The sequence below is a fragment of the Pteropus medius genome, unplaced genomic scaffold (assembly GCF_902729225.1).
Source record: "Pteropus medius unplaced genomic scaffold, Ma_sr-lr_union100, whole genome shotgun sequence".
Classification (NCBI taxonomy): domain Eukaryota; kingdom Metazoa; phylum Chordata; class Mammalia; order Chiroptera; family Pteropodidae; genus Pteropus; species Pteropus medius.
In genome coordinates this window covers 24038820-24059346 of record NW_024342471.1, presented here as the reverse complement: position 1 = coordinate 24059346, position 20527 = coordinate 24038820, and the positions used below count along the sequence as shown (strand labels likewise).

Here is a 20527-nt window from a genome sequence, read left to right as displayed (position 1 = left end):
GGTTTCTTTTCCTCTGCTCCCTCCTACTTCTCCTGGGGGCAGATTCTCGGCGGCCGCACCTGCCCCCACACCTCTTCCGTGTCCGTCCGCCTTTCTGACGGAGTGGACGCAGGCCTCCCACTCAGAGTCTTTGGTAAACAACCGGTTTCTAATGCGAATTAAGAGACAATTTTGTTTTCATCGTATTTATTCTTTTTAACACCACGTTATGGAGTTATAATTCACATAACATAAAACCGCCCACCTAAAATGTACAATTCAATGGTTTTTTATATTGGCGCGGCATTGTGCAAGCTTTGCCATAATCTAATTTTAGGACATTTTCATCACCCCCAAAAGGAGCCCTGCACCCATGAGCAGTCACCCCCCAATGCTGCCTCCCCTGGTCCCTGGCAGCCATGAATCTGCCTCCTCTCTCTGTGGATTGGCCTGCTCTGTTACACTTCGTACAAACAGAATCAATCACATAGAACATCTGGTCTTCCGTGTCTAGATTAGTGTTGTATTGATGTGGTTACCTTATCGAGACATGCTGCTTTTTAATGAATGGTTGGGATGCAATGTTTTCTTCTAAAGCAAGTTGCTTTCAATCTACGAGTTTTTTCCTGTGTCAGTCACTTGATTATTTGCTCAAGTTACCAGTTACCCACAAGGCGGGGGGTGGGGAGGGTGGTGCTCACTAGATCATTTGGGGAGCACGGGGCAAGCTCTGTCTGAGGCGTCTCTCTTCTCTCTCCGGGTGCCACCGAGCCCCTTCCTCCGTCCTCCCTGACTGTTCTCCAAAGCCCCGTTGCACGGAGCAAAGAAGGGGGCCACCGCACAGCCTTGGCAGACGAACAGCCCCCCTATTCAACACACTCAGAGGGACAGCTGTGATCCCAGCTTCTCCCGTCGCTTTTGTCCGGAAGCATCATTGACGACGAGTTTAATTACGCAGTTAAAGTCATTTTCCTGAGCTGAACAAATATTTACAGCACATTTTGCTGCAAATTGCTTCGCCTGGAGAAAGGTTCTGCCGTTCGGGCTGGCGTGATTCACACATTTACATGCTGCGGTACCGGGGGCCAAGCCGTGCGAGCAGGTGGCAGACGAGCGAGCCCCAGAAGTGAGCATCAGCACGGAGACGCGGCAGGTGTCCGCCCGGTGGACTTGTTCTCGCTCCCACTGCGGCGCCTCTGCGGGCCGATGACACGCGCTGCTCCTCCCTGGCGGCCACAGATCCTGGCTCTGCCGCATCGGAGACCCCCTGGGCTGTGCCCTGGTGCTGGGGGGCCGCGTGGCAGGGAGCATCGGGCGGGGAGCAGCTCTGTGATTGCTGACGTGAGGCCGCTCTTCCCGTCATCTGTGCGGTGTCCTGGGGACCGGGCCTTAAGCAGGGAGCGGGCGGACATCTCCCGGGGGCCCCACTGTGCAGAGCTTCCTGTTCCAGCCGGAACAGGAAAACTCAAGGCAAAACTTGGGAGAAGCAGAAGAGAGTCACATTCTTTACTTGACTCCCTTGTCCCCATCTCAAGCCCCCTTTTCACCCCATGGAGGGAACTGGATCGTGGTCCCTTCACCCCACAGAGGGGACTTGATCTCGGTCCCTTGGGGTGAGGTCAGTTGACTCAGGGTTTTCTCAGTTCGAAGCACCCTTACCCCCTGCTCGGCTCCCCAGTTTGCAGCGAAGTTCTGGGCGGAGGAAGAGGACGGAAGTGACATTCAAAATCTTTAACAACGGGGTTAGAGGTGGGGGCGCAGCTATCACGCAGGCACCCCAGAGCTGCGTCTGGGAGGCCGTCGGCTGTGTGGGAAGGTCGGGGCCTGGGATGGATGAGTGGGGGCAGCAGGGGCTGGAGCAGTGGCCCCCCCGCCCCGCAGCCTGGGGGAGATTTCAGCCTCTCCCCTCCAGCCCCGCCTCGCTGTCAGCCCCGAGTGGAGAGGCGGGCCGGTCTCCCCCACCTTGACCTGTGCGACCGTCACCATGGGCCCCGGTCCCCACAGGAGGTCTGTCCAGGTCAGCTATGCTCTCTGGCTTTTCCCCGGAATCGGCAGTGGGAGCGGGGCCAGGGGAGGCTGCACGAGGCAGAGTGCCGCTCCCGAGTCAGGCTGGTCACCGTGGGGCCAGCTGTGGGGAGGCGGCGAGTCCCCGTCCCTGTTGTCGCATCCACGTAATCACACTGAAGACGGGCAGCAAACAGACGGGAAGAGCCGTCCTCACCCTGCCCGCACCATCTTAGTGTAGGGAGGAGGCGAGAGGATTAAGATGTTAATCAAGCCACAGTCCAGACTGCAGTGGAGTCTGCAGTACGCCGAGCAGCCCTGGGCCGGGCCGGGCCGGGCCGGGCCGGGAGGAGCCTGCAGGACAAAGGGAGGTTTCTGCTGGGATCCGCACAGCCCATTCCCCGCCCCGTGAAGGGGAAACAGGCACCCAGAGTCATTCCCTAAATGGCCGAAACCATGGGGAGCCTGTGGATTGGAGGCTGAGGGCCGCCAGCAGGCCTTTCTCTCTCCATGTTCTTACCTCTCACGCTGCCGACCCTTCCCTTCCTCACTGTGTGTCCCTATCGAAGGAAACGACATGTAAACGGAACTCCCCGAGCACTTAGGGTCCCTCCCAGGGCCTCTCGCTCCTCGTCTCTCTCTGTGTCACGGTCCCTCTCACTCTGCCTCTGAGGAGGCCGCACTCTGTCTGTGGAGCGGGACCCCTTCTCTGATAAGTTTTCCTTTTGATTCTGACTTCGGCGTGCGTGTTGAATTCTTCCTACACCCTCCGCCAAAGGCCCCTCTTCCTCTCCGGGTGCGGGCTTGGTCTTCCCCGCACCCCAACTCGGGGCACCCCAGCTCGGGACGTTTGCCCTGTCCTGCGTCGACCTCTCTTTAATGGCCCTCCTGAGAAGGCGCGTCGTTAACGCCTGTGTCACAGCCGAGGGGACGAGGGGGCGGAGGCTCGCCCCACTGCTGGGGAGACTGACTCACATCCGGACCCTCCGGCCCAGGGTCTGCGCTGAGCTGGGCTCTGATTTCATCCCCGGGCCACGGGATGACCCCACGGCACAGGTACGAGTGTCACTTCAGGTGACACTGTGGCAAGAGGCAGAGCTGGAATGTGTCCAAGGTCGCCCGTGTTAACTCTCCCCCCCTCCCCAACACCCCCCTGCTTCCCGCAAAGGAAGGGGGCAGGCGGGGAAAAGCAGGCTCCAGCCCTTTCCCACAGATGACCTCACCTTGTGTGCCCTGTCGCTGCAGCCGTAACGGCGATGACAAAGCAGAGGTCGGCTGGGGCTCAGGGCCGCCTGGCAGGGCGGTGGGTCAGGGGGCCTGCAGGGTCCAGGCCCCGCGGCCTTGAAGCTTGGAAGGAACATGTACGTGGCACCCAGTCCAGGACTCCGGGTTAAGGTGCGCCCGAGGAGCAAGGGGCAGAGGACGGAGGGCCCGGCCACCCCAGTCCTGCCCTCCCGCCTGCCACACTGTCCTCGGACGCCCCGGGGAGCGTGGGGACAGGGTCGCTGTCCCGGTTCAGTATTTGCTGTTTTATTTACTGTGCTCTGCTCTTTAACCCCGATTCCAGCGTGGCCCCAGACCCCGTGGGGGTCACAGTGACTCCTGCGTTGGGTGTTAATCAAAGACGTTGGTCCCAGTGTGGGTTTGGGGTCCCCCAGGGAGGGCCGACCAGGAACCAGGACACTGGGTTTTCATCCCCCAGTGTGGCCTCCTGCAAACCGGCCCCGCAAAATGACATTGTAGCATCCCGATTATTGTAGCCACTGGGGCCAGCTCAGAAACCCAGCTGTGGAGGTGGACAGAACACTCAGTTGGCACAGTTTGGAGAAACTAAGGCAGGAGCCAATGGCAAGCATTCAGGGCTCCTGAAAACCCTTATTCCGTTTAAGGCGACTCCTCGAGGCTGTCCCCCAGGCTTCCAGGGCCTGGTGGCCACACGGTCAGTCGCAAGTCTACTGGGTGGGAGGGCAACGCCGTGCAAGAGCGTGAGGACTTCTGAGATGGCCGTCCCTGTCTGCAGAGGGGTGGAACCTGCCGAGGGCCTAGACCGGCCCGGGGCGCACGCTTTAACAATGGTGCCCACACTCTGGCCTGGAAACGCATCTCAGGGGTCCAAGGAACCGCCTCAGAGGCCACCAGGGCAGAAGCCAGGTGGCCTGGGTCCCCCACTGCCCCGCCCGGCCTCAGGTGGGCAGCCTCCTGTTTTGTGTCCCTTAGACTTCTAGTCTCCGAGTCAGCGTGCGTGTCCACCAAATGTACTGCAGAGGAAGGAATTCGGTGTGAAAGCCGCTGATCTAAACTAACAGCCGGTGGCATCGAGTCCACCCTACAGGCCACTCTGTCGGGACAGCCAGGCCAGCTCTCAGCTCCTCGAAGGGAAGGAAAACTCTGGTAGCCATGTCCTCGCCCCACTGGACACTTCTGGCCTCAGTTTCCCCGACTATAAAATCGGGGTGATCTCAGCTTCATCTTCCACGTGAAACCATGGCAGGGCGCAAAGGAGTTCAGGGGAGCGAGTGAGCTGGGAAAGGAAAGCCGGGGTGTCACGATCCCCCTGAGAACAGGCCTCGAGCTGGGGCACGGTGAGAGGTGGAGCCATTGAGCAGGCCGGCTGGGCCCAGAACAAAAAGCTACCCGAGGAAGTCATGCTTCTCTACAAAAAGTGTTAAGAGGAACATTTGAAATTATGTAAATGTAAGAAACAGTGGTATACAAAATAATTTAAACACACATATTAATAATGAAGCAATCTGCCTTTCTAGCAACGACTAGTATGTAATCGTGCCACGTCAAGTTCATGGCCTGTCTGGGTTGTTCCCAAGCACCCAACAAACATGGGAGCAGAAGGAGCAGGCGAGGGCTGGAGGCCCACACCAAGGGCGGCCCACGCGAACCCCCCATTGACCGGAAGCTCGGTATACAGAAGGCCCCCAGTTAGTGCTCTTGCCGCGGAGACGCCCTTGGCTGCTCCTTCTGAGAGCGCTTTTCTCTGTCCTCCCCTCCCCTGTGGATGACTTTGAGAAAAGTGTTGCTCAAAAAAGAGTTTATTGACAAAACTGGCTGCGATGTAATTTTTGTGGAAGGTCCAGCCCCCAGACACAAATTTTGACCAAGAAACACATTTTAAACTCTCCCATTCCAGTTAAAGACCCATCGTTAAAGGTTTATAGGATTATTAAAGGACACTAACTAGGGGTGGCTGCATGTCATCTCTGGGTGACATTCTGCTCATACCTCCCCATCAGAGCCTTTCCGCTTCTCCCATGCCCCCAACCACGCCTCCTTAATGGCGATCCCGAAGTCCCCACATTCTTTGGAGAGGATCTGAATCACGAGGTGTTTCTTCGAACAGTCCTCTCTTCCTGGTGGTTCAAATGAAAAACAAAAGCAAACAACTCCGTCTTTTCTACAAAAGTTTATTTCGTGATTTTCCAAGAAGTGTTAAGAGGAACATTTGAAATTATGTAAATGTAAGAAACAGTGGTATACAAAATAATTTAAACACACATATTAATAATGAAGCAATCGGCCTTCCTAGCAACGACTAGTATGTAATCTTGCCCAAGATTTTTGCAAAGGTATTAAATGTATTTTAGATAACAGCGCATAAACACATGTGCACAAATACACCACACACACTCACGTATACAGCTCAAGTATTTTTGTGTCATTCCGGCTAACCGATACCGCTAAAACGAAAAAAAAAAAAAAGACTAAATGCCCAAGTGTCCTTAAGATTGAACAAATGTGCGTTGGCTCGTGAATTTTGGAGACGTGCTGCGATTTCCCCTCCCAGGCTCATTAGCTACTAGCAGGAACTCTGTGGTCTCATCTAACTATTGAAGTGTGTCTGGGATGCGCTCATTAGTGTGGCCACCACGCGGCTGCTGTGGGAGGTGTCAGCTCAGGAGACGCCACTCTCTCTCGCTGCTGCCAGGACAGCTCATGGATTGGAAAGGGGGCGATTTTAAGGGTGAAGCCCTGAGTCTGACTCCATCTGGCTGACTCTCTGCCTCAGAGCCAAGATCTCTCTCTCGACCTCGTAGGGGAGGTCGGTGTTCACTTGCTCCTCCAGGTACGTCTGGATGACTTCCGCCTCCTCCTCCCAGAACTTCTTGGAGACGTCCAGGAGCTCCTTCACGTTGACATCCCCCAGGCCTTTCAGATTCAGGGCCCCCTCCTCCGGGACGTAGCCGATGGCCGTGAGCTTGGCACCACCTTTCCCGTCGATCCGGTTAAACATCCACTCCAGGACCCTGACGTTCTCGCCAAACCCCGGCCAGAGGAACTTGCCCTCCTTGTCCTTCCGGAACCAGTTGACGTGGAAGATCTTGGGCAGCTTGGCTGCTGGGTGCTGGGCCATGCTGAGCCAGTGGGCCAGGTATTTGCCAAAGTTGTAGCCAAAGAAAGGCCTCATGGCGAAGGGGTCATGCATGATGACTTTGCCTGTTAACAGAGTGGGGCTCTGTTAGTAAATGGCGCTCACAGAACGATGGTGGTGTGTTTACTGTTGACACAGGCATGCTTGGTCTTCTCTTTCTCTCTACAGAGAGAGAGAGAAAGAGAGACAGACAGACACACAGACACACAGAGGCAGAGGGAACGCCAGTCACGCTTCTCTGTAGTTTCAGACTTTGACTTAGATGTATATACCTTTGTGTTCGGCGGCCGCCGTGGCCTCTGATCTCATGGCCGCCCCCACGAACACCCCGTGCTGCCAGCTGAGGGCTTCGTAGACAAGAGGGACACCTTTAGCAGGAAAAAAGAAACATTCCTTAAGAGCTTGGATACCCAGACCCTTCAGCCGATGATGTCATCCCACAAAATGGAAAGACGTGGCCAGAAGGCATGTTTCTAATTCTGCTAATTTTGTTTTCCTAGAGCTGAAGGGCAGAAAATTGTCAAAGTTACGCCACCGAGGACACGCAGCCAGGAGGAAGATGGTTAAGGCAACACTAGATCAAGGGTCCAGAAAGTCTCTGGGTGGCCAGAAGCGGGGGTCCTACGTCCGAGCTCGCCAATTGTCCTGCGTGTGAGGAAAGGGGGCTTGGGCTGCTTGGCACCTCTGGGAGGATCACAGAAACGGAGGACCTCACAGAGCCCCGCTCCCCAGGTGGGGGAGGGCCTCACCATTAGGGCGACGCCCTCCGAAGATGATGCCCTCGATGGGCACGCCCTCCGGAGCCTCCCAGGCGGGGTCGATGATGGGGCACTGGCTGGCCGGGGTGCAGAACCGCGAGTTGGGGTGGGCGCAAGGTTCCCCTACAAACAGCAAGAGCGGAGAGGCGCCTTAGTGTCTGGCCGGCACGGGTGGCCTCCACAGGCTGGAGCAGCGGGCCCTCCCGAGGGGGCTCACCGTCCTCGGGGGTCCACTCCTTCTTCTTCCACGAAGTGAGGCTGACGCCTGCGGCCAGTGGCTCGTCAATGCCTTCCCAGTAAACGCCCCCGTCACTGGTCTCAGCCACGTTGGTGAAGATAGTGTTCTTCCGGATGGTTTCGATGGCGTTGGGGTTTGTCTTCACGGAGGTCCCAGGAGCGACACCAAAAAATCCATTTTCGGGGTTGATAGCCCTTAAGTTACCTGGAAAGTTTGAAATCGAACAGGTGGAAATGAACGCCGAGCAAAGCATGATGTGTACGCTGATATTCCGACGCGCTCAATTCTGTACCAAATTCTCAAGTCTTTTTCTTTCTCCTCCTTAGAATATATTTCTCTCTTCTCACCCAAGCATTAGATTTACAACTCGTTCTTCCTCATCATTAGTGTCCTACGAAAACTATTTTAACACATTTATTATGTAAACAAACAGCCGCGCAGGGCCCCGTTTCGATCCAGATTTGGTATTAGAAAGAACGCGACACAGAACACATCTGTTTAAGATGTCGCACGATCTGAAATAACCGAATTAAAAATCCAAAGTGTGCACTTGGGGAGAAGTCGGCACGTTCACTTAGGTCCAGTTATTATCAGCAACGGTTGGGCCTGAAAGAGTCACCTTGCTGGTCAAATTTCATCCAGGCGATGTCGTCACCCACACACTCTACTTTCCACCCCGGCAGCGTGGGGTTCATCATGGCCAGGTTGGTCTTCCCGCAGGCGCTGGGGAAGGCCGCGGCAAAGTACTTCTTCCGGCCCTCGGGGTTGGTCACGCCCAGGATCTGGAGGAGACAAATCCCCGCCTGAAGCTCCGCCTCCCTTTCTTAGCCAGAAACGGTTCCTCAGTGTGTCAGCCCACCGTGTGCCCCGAAGCCCCCTAAGGCTGGCTCCCCAACCTCTATGTCTTCAGGTATCCAAACAGACATTTAGGATAATGAGGTCCAAAGGCTCTCTGCTGGTCTGATGGCGTTGGAGGCCCTTCAGAAGGGGCGTCCACGAGAGTGTTAATCATTATGGACGGAATTTCCAAATCTGTCCTTGGGACGCGTTGGGCCTTGGCCGATGGACACGGTGACGTCGTGTGTACTTGCCCGCGCCCCGCCCCAGCCCCAGCCTCCACCTGGCATGCTCAGAAAGAAGTCCCTGCATCTTACCAGCATGTGCTCTGCCAGCCACCCCTCCTCCTTGGCCAGCCGGCCGGCCATCCTCAGGGCAAAGCACTTCTTCCCAAGGAGCGAGTTCCCGCCGTACCCGCTCCCAAAGGAGATGATCTCTCTGCGGTCGGGCAGGTGGGCGATGAGCGTCAGCTCGGGGTTACAGGCCCAGCTGTTCACCAGAGGCTCTGCACAGGGGGGCACATGCCGCGTTAGTGTGGCATGACCCCCTCCAGGGGTCCCCGGAAGATGGATGAAGCTTACTTTTTAAAATTCTGGATTTGATTTTGAAGGAGCGTGCTTACGTTTCAAAGGCAAAGGGCAGCCCACGGAGTGGAGGCACTTGACGAAGTCCCCGTCACCCAGAGCCTCCAGGACGGGCGTGCCCATTCGCGTCATGATGCGCATGCTGGCCACCACGTACGGAGAATCGGTCAGCTCGATGCCGATCTTTGACAGAGGCGAGCCCAGGGGCCCCATGCTGAATGGGGTGACGTACATGGTGCGACCTGGAGGGCCAGTCAGGGGGAGCAGCTGAGAAACAACCTCACACTCACAACTGACCGACCGTTTCCCCAGGTGGGCTCGTTTTCATGGTCCCCTCTCAAAACGTCGTGCCCTACTTGCCACTAGCCCCCCGGTTTATAGGGGTCCACTGGAAAGTGAACAGGACGCCTCAACGAAAGGGCTTTCGTAAATGTGCCGTCGAGTTCCGCCAGACTCTCCTACATCTACACGTGTAGAAAGTTTTCACGTTCCCATGAGACGGTCTGTGAAACCCAAACTGAGGGGCTCGTGTCCCATACATTGCCAAGTTCACACATGGAACGTAAAGACCCCTGAGAATGGAGGTTTCCATTCCGCTACCATTCCGCTAGGCTGGACATTAAAAAAGGCTTGCTGACATTCTGCCCGATCAAGGACACGTTCTGTTTACCTTTCATGCAGCCTGGAAACCGGGCACTGAAGGCTTTCTCAAAGTCGTCCTCGGACATCCAGCAACCCAGCTGGCTGAGGCCACTTTTGGGGATGGGCACCGCATCTCTTTGCTCTTGGGTAACGATGACCGTCTTGCTCTCAATTCTGGCCACGTCCCTGGGGTCGGTGAGCGCCAGCCAGCTGCAAAAATCAAAAGCACACAGGTTAGGGAGGAGAGGGAGGCGCTGCTGTCTTGCCTGGCAGCAGTGGCTGGACTCCCTCAGCCAGGCGTCACTCAGGAATGGACCGGTCGATTCGTTATTGTGTCCTGGCCACACCGCGCAGGTGCCGAGCACGCTGACAACGTTCTATAGAGGTGGACAGCCACACCCGCTGGGACGTGGTCAGGAGACATTTACTAGACCGTGAGCTCCTCTCTGCGGACAGGGACGGTCCGACTTCCGTTTTCATCAGGAACAGAGTCTGCGAAGAGCATTGGTTTGTACGTGCCACCTCACCGAAGGCCTGGGCCCTACAACTGTCATTAAATTCTATATGGCTCTGGCCATTTGGTTAAGTTTTTCTAGAGCCGGCCACCCCCCACCTCCCGAGAGGTCTTCATCAGCACCACGTCGGCAGGGGACCGCGAGCTGCTGGGGCTGGAGGCCGCTCTTACCAGTTGTCATACTTCTTCAGCCTCTTGAGCGTCCCTTGCGCCTCCATGAGCTCCAGCAGCTGCCGGTTCTCTTCCTCCGAGCCATCGCAGATGTGGATGTCCTTGGGCTGGCACAGCTTGGCGCTGCTCTCCACGAACTCTCTCACCGCCGGGGGCAGACTGTCCAGGGAGCCCCGGACGACTTTGCCGGAGAAGCCGAGGCCGTTTTGCAGCTGAGGAGGCATTTCTGTGGGATCACGTTGAGGAGCACGGGTGCCCAGGTTACCTGAAAGAGACAGCACGGGCTTCCTGAGCGAAAACAAGGAAGCCCTCGAACGAACTTGACCTACTGTTTGGGCGACATGCCTCCAGACAGTCGTCAAGATGAGTTTGCGCTATCGAGGTAATTTTTAGAAACGTCAATTCAAAAGCTCTACCTATCTTTCTTCTCTCGATGAGGGAGCCAAGGCTTTCTTCGGGGCTCTTCCCGCTGGCGAGTGAGCTTTCTCAGAGGGACGTCCACGTGTGGTGTTTTGGTGGCAGAACCTCCTGGCTTTAAAGCTCACGGAGGAGAACGGTCCTGCCCCTTGGACCCCCCTGGGAGGCTCGTCTCTGACGTCAGGGGCAGGCCGCTGGCTCACGGCCATGGCCAGCTCCCCGCGATAAACCCCGGGGAGATAATGATTGAAGGGCTAGCCGTGGATGAATGCCGGAGGCCTCTGACCCTCAGCAGCCATAACAAGTCCTTGCGTAACTTCTGATTGACTAAACTTCGACCCAGTTCACTAACGATGCAAAATACACAGCCCTTCCATCGGGAGGCGAGCGGGGCTGCGCACAGGCTGGAGGGACACGTCCTGGACATCAAGTGTCGTTGGCAGCACATCGTGTGTGCTGATGGCTGCTGGTTGGCAGAATACCAGAGTGGTGAAGTGTCACCCCACAATCAAAGGCCCATGGGAAGAATGCACCCAAATGCTGGCAAACGGGTGACTCGTTGGCAAAGGCCTGACCTGATAACTCTAGGGCTAATAACCTTATTTACTGTCCATCATATGTCCCCGCTCCCATGTCAAATCTGAGGGCAGGGATTTCTGCCTATCTTGTGTATTTTTGTAGGTACAGTTCCTGGCACATGGTAGCTACTGAATGAATAAACGGCAAGCACTGTTCTAAGTGCTTTGCATCAACTAACTCGTTACCACCCCCCGAAGTGGGGCCCGTGTACTTCCCTACATACAGACGAGGAAACTGAGGCACACAGAGGCTGAGCGGCTACTCCCAGCTCTCCAGCTGGTGGGCGGCAGAGCGGGGATTAGAGCACAAATGAGCTGGGCTCTGGAGCATGACAGCAGACTGTCCCTTGTGAGATGCCGTTGTCTTTTCTGGAAACTTTCATGTGTTCTCCAAATATGCCTGGAGTCGACCATCACTTTTCACCGCCCTTGGAAGTCCAAGCACCTGGGGAGCGAATGGGGCTTAACGGTTTTGCTAGATTACGCTTGTGCAATGAGACCTTTATAACAGCTGTTAAAAAAGAATTTGCTTCGCAAGCCGTCAGAGCTTCAGTCCAATTTAATGAACCATGGAGCTGCTGCTGGTGTTTCAAAAGCACTAGGTGAGAAGTCAGGAGAAGGGGGCCACCGCCAGCCAGACAGCTCAGGGAAAGACCCCCTCCCTCCAGCGAGGTCGGGTAGGGACTTGCCCCTCTGACCCGTGGGCTGTGAGCTGATATGATTCTGCAGCTGTGTCTGCAAGGAGCTGTGACAAGTAGCGGGCACTGTGCATGGCAGTCTCAGATCAAGGGTTTTAGAGCCCACAGAGCTTCTTTCCAATTGCAATGTTAGGTGTCCGCATGCCACCAGCTTCCCCCGAAACCGTCAACCCATGGCTGTTTCATTTATTCAGATTTTTATTCCACCAATGGAATCTCTCAGTATAAATACAACACGAGGTGTTTTGTCTGGTTTAAAATTATTTCCCATTTAGGTCGCCGGGATTCATTATTGGTGGCAAGTTCGGGTCCTGTCTAATGTCCACCATGATGGAATGCTCAGTTGCGGAGGGACTTTCTAAGGTCCGATGTCAGTGAAATCAGCTATTCTGATGCACGACCACAAAGATGCACGTTTATACCCATGTGGTTCATCTCCCCAAAAGGGTCGAGATGCCCATTTTGCTGGTAAAGCTGTAATAGGTTTGATTCCCTGGAAGGGCACGTAGCTTGAAAACGAAAATGAAGAAGCGGAACTTATTTGCAGTTCTAAACACTACTCACAAGTTCAAGGTGTTTATGTTCCGAGTCTCGCGACAGAAAAACAGCAAGTTCAACTACAACGTCGGAGCCGCGAGTCCCCACCGCCCTTCATCGAGTCTCGTAATCGCCGTGCGGAATGGAGCGCGTGGAAGACACTCTGGGAACTCGGACGGGACCTGCAGAGATGCACACCGTGTGAGCAGGTGAGGCGTGGGAGTGAGGGACAGCTGCGCTCCAGGTGAGCAAAGGAACACAAAGCCGTGACCTTGGCAGGGATCTGAGGACAGTTTGATTGTGACGTACATTCACATTCCTTGGTTACCTGGAGGCCAACAAAAAGGCAGAGATTCGCAGATGGTGAACAGATGTCCAAGCTCGGCGGACATCGGCTCCAGAGCTCGGCGAGCCTGTCGAGTTAAGGCGGGTGGGTGGCTCCCATGCGGTGCTCCGGGACCTGGGGAGCCCGCTGAGCCTCCTCATAGAAGAGGGAGGCCGAGTGGGATGGGCTCGGAGCCCTCATCACCCACAGCACCTCCGACCTCACCCGTGGTACCAATTATGCTTCAATATTAGATCTTTGAACAAAGAATGTAATGGTCCAAAAACGTTAGACATCCATCGTTCGCAACCAATTCTCTCACTGGAGAGGTGAGACGGCGCAAATAGGCCGTTTCCTCAAGCTAAGGCTGGCTACTCTAAGAGCATGACCTCCCTCTCCACCCCACCACTGATGAGGGTGACCAGAAAAATACCCCTCGGGCCAGGAATCCGCATGCATAGGAAAAGTACGACCCTTCCCTGGTAAAGATGAAAAAAACAACCAGTGATTTTCCAGAAGGTGACAAACTAAAAGAGTAAATCCCACGTCTTGTCCAGGAGCCAGAGGCACGTGTGCAAATCACTTCTGGGCGTCCACTGCCGGGGAGGCGACTCCGTGGCCCCCCGACTGGACCAGCCGTGGACGCTTCCAGCTATCGAGCTGTGTGAGGACCAGCCGGGCAGTCGCTTGCCCGGGCAGTCCCGGTCGTCCAGCCCCCGTTACGTTTGTTAGGCCGATATCTAGATGTTCTGCATTTATGGGGTAATTTTAATATCTTTGCAGTCCGGAGGGTGTTTTTACAGAGTCGAATGAGTTCCCTATTTTGGAGCCATAGAATTATATACTTGAAGGGTCTTTAAAAGATTATGCTAATCCAGCTTAATGGGTAGGGGGTCTCCCTCTGGGGGCGACACAATCTTTTGGAAATAGATCGAAGCAGTGGTTGCATAATATGGTGAATATACTAAATGCCACTGAATTAGACACTGTAAAACGGTTATATAATAGACAATTAGTTGCTTGTATTTACGTTGTACAATTCAATGAGTTTTCTTTTTCATTTATAGTTGGCATGCGAAACGGTTAATTTTATGTTATGTGAATTTTACCTCAATTAAAAAAGGAAAGAGATTATGTTGTCCAGTATGTTATTTTGAAAATGAGGGAACAAAGACCCGGTGTGGGGGCAGGAATATTGTGGGAAGGGGCTTTTCTGCAGCCCGCTCGCTCGAGGAGGCAGGCAGGTGTCCAACACCCTCCACCCACCCACCCACCCAACACCCCTCACCCGAAACCTTCCCGCTTCTGTCCATGGCCTCATAATGTCTTAAGACCTTAATCTCAGGCTGCATGTAAGCTCGCCCAGCAGAGAAGACAATTTATTTCATTAGGGAATTTCCCCCCGGGGGGGGGGGTCATGATTTTGATTGTTTGCATATTCTTTCCAAAACGAAGAAATAAAAAGGAACTTAGAGGTAAACCACGTTGCTTCACGCGTGTTAATAAAGCATGGTTTTTGCTGCAAAGATGTACATGGAAGATAGGTCAGGTGGCTGCTAACAGCCAGGTGTTAGAACCTTTTTAGACAGCTGGTTATTTCCTGTTACAATCATTAGTGACCTATGGAAATAGCAAATCCACCAAATCTTGTTTATTTTCCTCAGAGATTTCTCCGTCAGGTGTCTGGAGAGGCGTGAAGGAGCTGTGGCCACACAGATGTTGAACATTGCACGCCCTGTCCATCTGTGAATGCCCGTCCTCTTCAAAGAGCAGTATCACCACTGGGGGATGCTGACAGTTAGCTTACATGAAGGCCGTGGCACAGGGCGAGGGTGGCAGAGTGCCCCCCACAGTCAGGACAAGCAGATACGAGTACTGATCATGTTCTGTGCCTGGCCTCGCTCCTCGCTGGCCCCTGAGATCCTGACACTCTTTCTGTCTAAGCTGTTTGAGTCAGGTGGCCTGTCGTGTGCCACCCAAAGCATCCTGAGATAAGATGCCATATCTTGTGTACGCAGAACCCAGACAAGGAGACCCGAGTCGGCTCCGGTTCCGCGTCCCCCGAAGCTCGTGCGGGCCGCACGCTCTTCACCCGTGCGGTGTGGAAGCGGGCGAGGTCCACGCCACGCATCATTCACGCCGTCCGGCGGGTTCTTCCCCGCACACACGCGCTGCGGTGGACTCGGCGGGCTCGGCTCTTACCTGACTTCCCTCTTCCCTACTTCGACACCGTGTGTTCACTGAGCTTCTCTTCCTGTTGGAGGCTGGGAGGCCTTTGCTTCCGTGTCACACGTGCATGTTAAGGTGGGAGGTGACAGGTGTGCCAATACGCTGGGTGGAAAGGGACAGCAAGCCCGGATAAGACAAAACAAAACTAAAAAAAAAAACCTCAGGTTTGCCTTAGCCTCGTGCAACCCTGTCTCGATTCTCTCTTTCAGGTCGATGTTATATACAGAACATGCCCCAGATTTAACCAAAACCTCCAGTGCCCCCTCCTTCCCACGAGTTTGCCTCTGACCGGAAGTGCTGAGGGCACTGGCCGTGTGGCGGGCCCCGTGCGGCTTTGAAGATGCCGTGTCATCTGTATTCTCGTCCATTCTCTAGAATGACCGACTAAGACTGGACAGAGCATCTGGTGGTCCCGTAGTGGCACTGCCCGGCACTGAATGTCCCCACATAGGTCACTTGTCCTCTGTGGCCTTGGTTTTCTCACCTGTCCACCGAGACGGCCTTTCCGACCCTGCAAGTGGGGGCAAGTCCACGCTTCTAAGAGAGTCGGTGGCAAACAGAGCGAGAACAGATGAATGACCTGTACACTGGATCCTGTTCAACACACACACACACACACACACACACACACACAGAGACAGCAGCCCCTGGCAAACACGGGGCGAAAAGAACTAATTGCATAGTTACCACAAAAACAATCCAACGCGCTTATTTTCCAGGGAGAAAATGGATGCACTTCACGGTGTGGTTAAGTCTGTGGGAAACAACAGTAATTGCTCGGGACAGAACGCCACCCTCCCCCACGCTCCCCAGTAACTGTGAAACCCCCCCCCACTCCCTGCGATTGTTTCCAATGAGAGCAAAACCATCTCTACTGACCCGTCAGTGCCGCGGATAAGCCCCAAACTCAGTTAATAACGCACACGCTCAGCTTCTCTCCCAAGGCAGCGGTGGGAGGATTCACACCACCGAGACTCAGGGACACAGCCCCTGGGGTGGGGGTCCAGCCAGCACGTCACACCAGGGGCTGGGGCTCCTAAGTTAGCTGTAGACCCTGAAACAGTTCCAAGCTGGAGGACAGTGGAGAGCGATGGTCTCGTCCATGGGGATGGAAGCAAAGCCCATCTTCCTGCACCGGGGAAACCCTGTCTGCCCGAACGAGGACCTCAGAGTCTGATGGGAGCCGATGCCGGCCCCGTAGTCCCGCCCCCCAAACTAGCCTGCCCTGCTTTGAAGAGGCAACCAAGTAATCCAACAGTAAAGGGGGAAAGAGACTTTCATTTTGGTGTTTTGGATATTTAAAGAAAACCCGAGAATGTTGAGGGGCCCGTCCGCTGCCGTGGGTGCTGAGAATCACGGGTGGGGAGACTCTGTCACCTCAATGGGTCAGCGTTTCAGGCAGGAAAACGGGAAGCAGAGGTTCGGGAACCTTGGGGCCCTCATACGTGGCAGACTCGGGGGCCGGCCTCAAATCCCCTGGGCTCTCTCTGCAAGCAGCTGGGCCAACGGCTCCAGGGTTGAACAGCGGTGGGAGATCTGGCCGGCAGACACCAACTGCCTACGGTGGTGGGTCAGCCTCCCTGAGCCGTCGATCCCGCTTGGCCTATTACCGGCTACGGTCGTAGGAAACAGCGCCTGGCTCCGTAGTTTGATCTGCAGGTGGGGCCCATGGTGTCCCTGGGGAGGTGACCCAGTGCCGTAGCCAACGGTGTGGACGTCAGAAGCAGACACTTCCATCCATGTCTTGACCATGTAGCTTCAGTCAAGCCATACCCCGTCTACACCGCCTTGGTTTCCAATCTGCTAATTGAGGATAATTACAGACCTTGTGTGGCAGGGTAATTGTGAGGATGGGATTAGGCACTAACCTAAAAAAAAACAGGCTAAAAATAGTGCCTGGCACAACTGAGCGAATTCTCATAAACGCTGCAAGGGGCAAAAACTACTATTCCTATGGGTGCAAATTCTTTCATTCATGTCATCATTGGCACCTATGGGTGCTAGGCCCAGGAGGGAGGGGACGAAAAGGCAAAGGCAAAGTCCCTGACCTCTGGGAGTCTGCGCTTGGCTCTGCGCCTCCACCCATGCCTGGCACACAGTAGGTGCTCAGCAAACGCCCGCTAAACAAACGGCTGCGAAGTTAAGTCCTATGCCCAGGCGTGGAACCTGAAGGCCACAAGCGACTGAGCAGCAAGCGCATTGCGCAGGCAAGAAATACCCCCGAGAAACGCACCCCTCCCCACCCCCACCCCCACCCCCCAAATAAACCCCTCACGGAGGGCGCCGCGGGCTTTCACAGGACCTTTTCCGGGCGCTCTCTGTCTACCCTCCTCTCTCGCTTCCTTGGTTCGGGTTCAGGGTATGAAGCGTGTGGAGTGACAGGCTCATTTCTCACTCCTGGCACTGCGCGTGCCCCTCGCGTCGTCGGCCCCGTCCTGCCGGACCAGCTCGAAGGCCCCCAGGCGGGCGTTTTTCTGAGCCGCGTCTTTTACTCGCCCGGAGCCACCGCGTTCTCATAACTGCCAGCGTCGGGAGCCGGACGGCCGAGCACTCAGAGAAGCAAGCGCGTGGCGCCGCCCCGGTCATCTGGAAGGTCCTGCGTTGCAGTCAGCGGTCGGCAACTAGCAGGCACAGGGCTCGCCGAGAGTGGTAGACACCTCTGGGGGGGACACGCGTCGTGCCAGCCCTGATGGGTGACCCGGCTCGTTTCCCACCTGGCCCCACTCGACCCGGTCGCCAGATGCTGAAATACCTTCTAAGAACAAAAGCCGGCCGCCAGGCTGGGCGCCTCATTTGCACTGATGCCATCTTCTCTCCATCAGTCATTGCTAACTGACAGGCACGTCTGAAGGGCTCATCGAAACATGGCAGCCCGTGGCACGTCCTCTTCGCCGTGAGTTCCACGGCGCTGCTGCCTCGCAGATCTCCACAGCGTCTCTGGCTGGCTGGGCTCGACTTTCTGTGACAGAGGACACTTTCTCCTTCAGAGCATAGTGTCCTGGGTTTGCAAACGTTTCTTTAATTGGTTTCCAATACCCCGCCCTGTCCTCCAGAAGCACCGGGGTGGCCGCAGCCCCCTGATGATGTGAGCGCCCAGGCTGGTCCATGGGCCCCAGTGAGCTCCCCGTCTCGAGTATTCACATAGCACCAAGGTGGACCTTTGGTTCGTGGACCGTTCATCTGAGTCAGGCTGTTATACTTTCGCCCAAGGGTGGCGGGCAAAGGAACAGCATGAGGAGTTAAGGGGAAGGCTCTTCTCCCCTGGTGCCCACGGACGTGCTACAGCAGCGCAACCTGAACACCGAAAGCCAGAAGGCCCGACGTTCGTGCTCCTGCAGGCCAGTGACATCTTGGGAACAAGATGAGTGGCCATGGACCATCCTTTGGGGGCTTATGTCTATTCCTACTCAGCAAACTACAACTTTCAGGGTAAACATTTAAAGAGAGCTATGCAAGCATTCTGCACACTGAGTACTTCTTTAAAAAAAAAAAAAAATCGTGCCGGGACTGGATTTTCAGTGAGCTGCCCTGTGGTGGTAAATGCCAAGTTCAGGGGCTCGGGGCCAAAGCACGTTTTTAACGTTTGTGTGGTTAAGGATAGACCCCATGCACTCCCGTGTTTAGACACTTCTGCACACAGTCTGAATGCGTGAAGCCCATGTGGGCAGGCTTAACACTCTGTGGGGTTTTTTCTTTTCCTTTTAGGTGAAAATCCCAGGTGTCCTTTATGTGAAAATTAATCTTCACAGCCTCCATTTGCAGATAGAGACAGAGAGAAATTAAGAAATTGCACTCAGTAAACAACCACATACAAAGGAGCCCGTGTGTTACGAACAATCAGTTCTTTGTGGGAAAAAAAATAAAACTTTTTGGACTTTCTTTGCTGTACTTTGAACAATCAAACATGATGCCCATCAGACGTTTTCTTGCGAGCTGTCACATTATCTAAAGAGAGTGTATCTGACATTTCCAGAGAGGCTGGCTCGGTACGCTCTGAAAATGTTCTCCGAGCTGCTTTGATGAGCACCGTTTGGGCTTTTCAAAATAAAGGTTTTGAGCACTGAATTTCGGAGCAACTTGCCATAGTTCGACGCAGAGGTTTGAAATGCTCTCTCCCTCACTTTGGAGAAGAACAGCGAAAAAGTTTTGTGCTTCGCTACAAACACATGAACGCTCCACAAGTGACATTTGAAAGGCACTGATGGTGGATAATAACTGCTCAAAATATACTTAGGAACGCTTAGCTCTTCATTGTTCTTTATGTATCTCATTATTCCAGGTATTGTCATGTCAAAAAGAAGTTTCATGTGACATATGTTGTTCTTTCATAAAAGAAAAGTCCAAGTCAGAGATGAAATCTAACTTTCCAAGGGAAACCGAGGCCTGAAAAGGCACCTCCACGAGCCCGGGGATCAGATTATCTTGGGCTGCAGACACTTGCATTTTAACAAAAAGGCATGTATTTGCTGCGGGTTTGCCCGCCGCCACCCCATTCCACTTTCTGCCCTGCCCGGAACACTTACGATCACACGTCTGAGCGCAACACGCAGGCCGGACACTGCGCTTCTGCTCTGAGGCCGCGAGACAGCACATAGAGCAACCTGAAGAATCCCGAAAATCCAGTCCCTCGTTTTTATAACTTGCTCCATCTGAGAACCCACCCTCAGTATCAGAGTGCCGAGGGAGGGTCTTGTCGGCATTTGAGAATCAGCTTCCCTTTTGAGAGTGGAACTCGGGCACAGCCGGAGCCACCCGCGTACCTGCCGCAGGGCCTTTGCACCTGCTCCGATGTCTGCCTGGAGCACTCTTCCTCGTCTGGGCATGGCTGGGCCTTCTTGTCGTTCCTGGCACCCAGCAACGCGTGGTCACCTGTTGTGCTTCCTTCCTGGCATTTACTGCTACTTGACATTAACGTCTTCATTTCTCTGCATGTCGAATTCCAGAGTCCCTGACTCAAACGTGAGCTCTGTGCCGGACAAAGACCTTCTCAGTCCTGGCCGTTCCTATGCCCAGCCCTGACCATAGGAAGAGGTCGATAATAATTCTTGCTGCGTGAGCGAGTGGATTCCGTTCGTGTAACCCACGCCTCTGCCCGAATCCTCTCGTCTCAAGCACTGTGAGGTTAGAGTTTGGCTTCTGCAGGCCATGGGTCCCCGGCAGCACAGCTCTGCATTCCCTGCACATCAGCATGTTGGCTTTCTTCCTCTATCATCGGCCTCAGGGGCTGGTTCAGAGGAGCCCGCCGCTGAGCAGCAGCCACTGCTGCTTGCTCGCCACTTAAGGCTCGAGGACGGAAGCCCAGGGTGGTCCCACAGGGCTGTGGAACACGGCCGGTGCTGGCCTCCTGCATCCACAGGGCCCACGGAGGAATGCGACGTCCTCCACCGGGTACTGCAAACTTGTCCCAAGCCCCGTCTCTTTGAAATCGCAGTGCGGGCCATGAGTCATCTTAGGTATAAAAGCGCGAAGCAAGAGTGTACTTTATATTAGTGCCTCATCTATGTTTTTTGAAATTAAACAATAATTCCCCCCTGCTTATCTCGTTTGTATAACTGCGCCAGTGAAAACTCTCCTGAGTCAGGAAGGAGAGAGGTGGTGGTGGCCGGGGGGACATTCAGTTCATCTGTAATCATCA

At 54.7% G+C, this 20527-nt stretch overlaps 1 protein-coding gene and 1 long non-coding RNA gene across 3 annotated transcripts; both read right to left on the bottom strand.

Moving 5' to 3' along the window:
* Positions 1-5385: 5385 nt before the first annotated feature.
* Positions 5386-10544, bottom strand: PCK1 (phosphoenolpyruvate carboxykinase 1). The gene is made up of 10 exons (XM_039864683.1): positions 10525-10544; positions 10109-10373; positions 9452-9633; positions 8820-9023; positions 8515-8702; positions 7980-8142; positions 7340-7564; positions 7114-7245; positions 6637-6732; positions 5386-6429 (listed from the first exon to the last, which is right to left on the bottom strand). The coding sequence occupies exons 2-10, from the start codon at positions 10330-10332 to the stop codon at positions 5951-5953; spliced, it is 1893 nt and encodes a 630-aa protein (XP_039720617.1). The 5' UTR covers positions 10333-10373; positions 10525-10544; the 3' UTR covers positions 5386-5950.
* LOC120603863 (uncharacterized) lies at positions 5386-19429 on the bottom strand. 2 transcript variants are annotated; one of them, XR_005653197.1, is made up of 4 exons: positions 19416-19429; positions 18312-18313; positions 12729-12733; positions 5386-5672 (listed from the first exon to the last, which is right to left on the bottom strand). It is a non-coding gene; the product is annotated as an uncharacterized LOC120603863 (long non-coding RNA). The 2 variants fall into 2 exon arrangements; XR_005653196.1 differs by lacking the exons at positions 12729-12733; positions 18312-18313 and adding an exon at positions 10425-10427.
* Positions 19430-20527: the final 1098 nt, after the last annotated feature.

Excerpts from the sequence above, each read along its gene's own strand:
- PCK1 (XM_039864683.1), bottom strand. The coding sequence starts at position 10,332 with ATGCCTCCTCAGCTGCAAAACGGCCTCGGCTTCTCCGGCAAAGTCGTC. Across the intron at positions 9,024-9,451 it reads GTTTCCAGGCTGCATGAAAG|GTCGCACCATGTACGTCACC; the intron begins GTAAACAGAACG and ends CTGGCCCTCCAG. Across the intron at positions 6,430-6,636 it reads GGCGGCCGCCGAACACAAAG|GCAAAGTCATCATGCATGAC; the intron begins GTATATACATCT and ends CTCTGTTAACAG.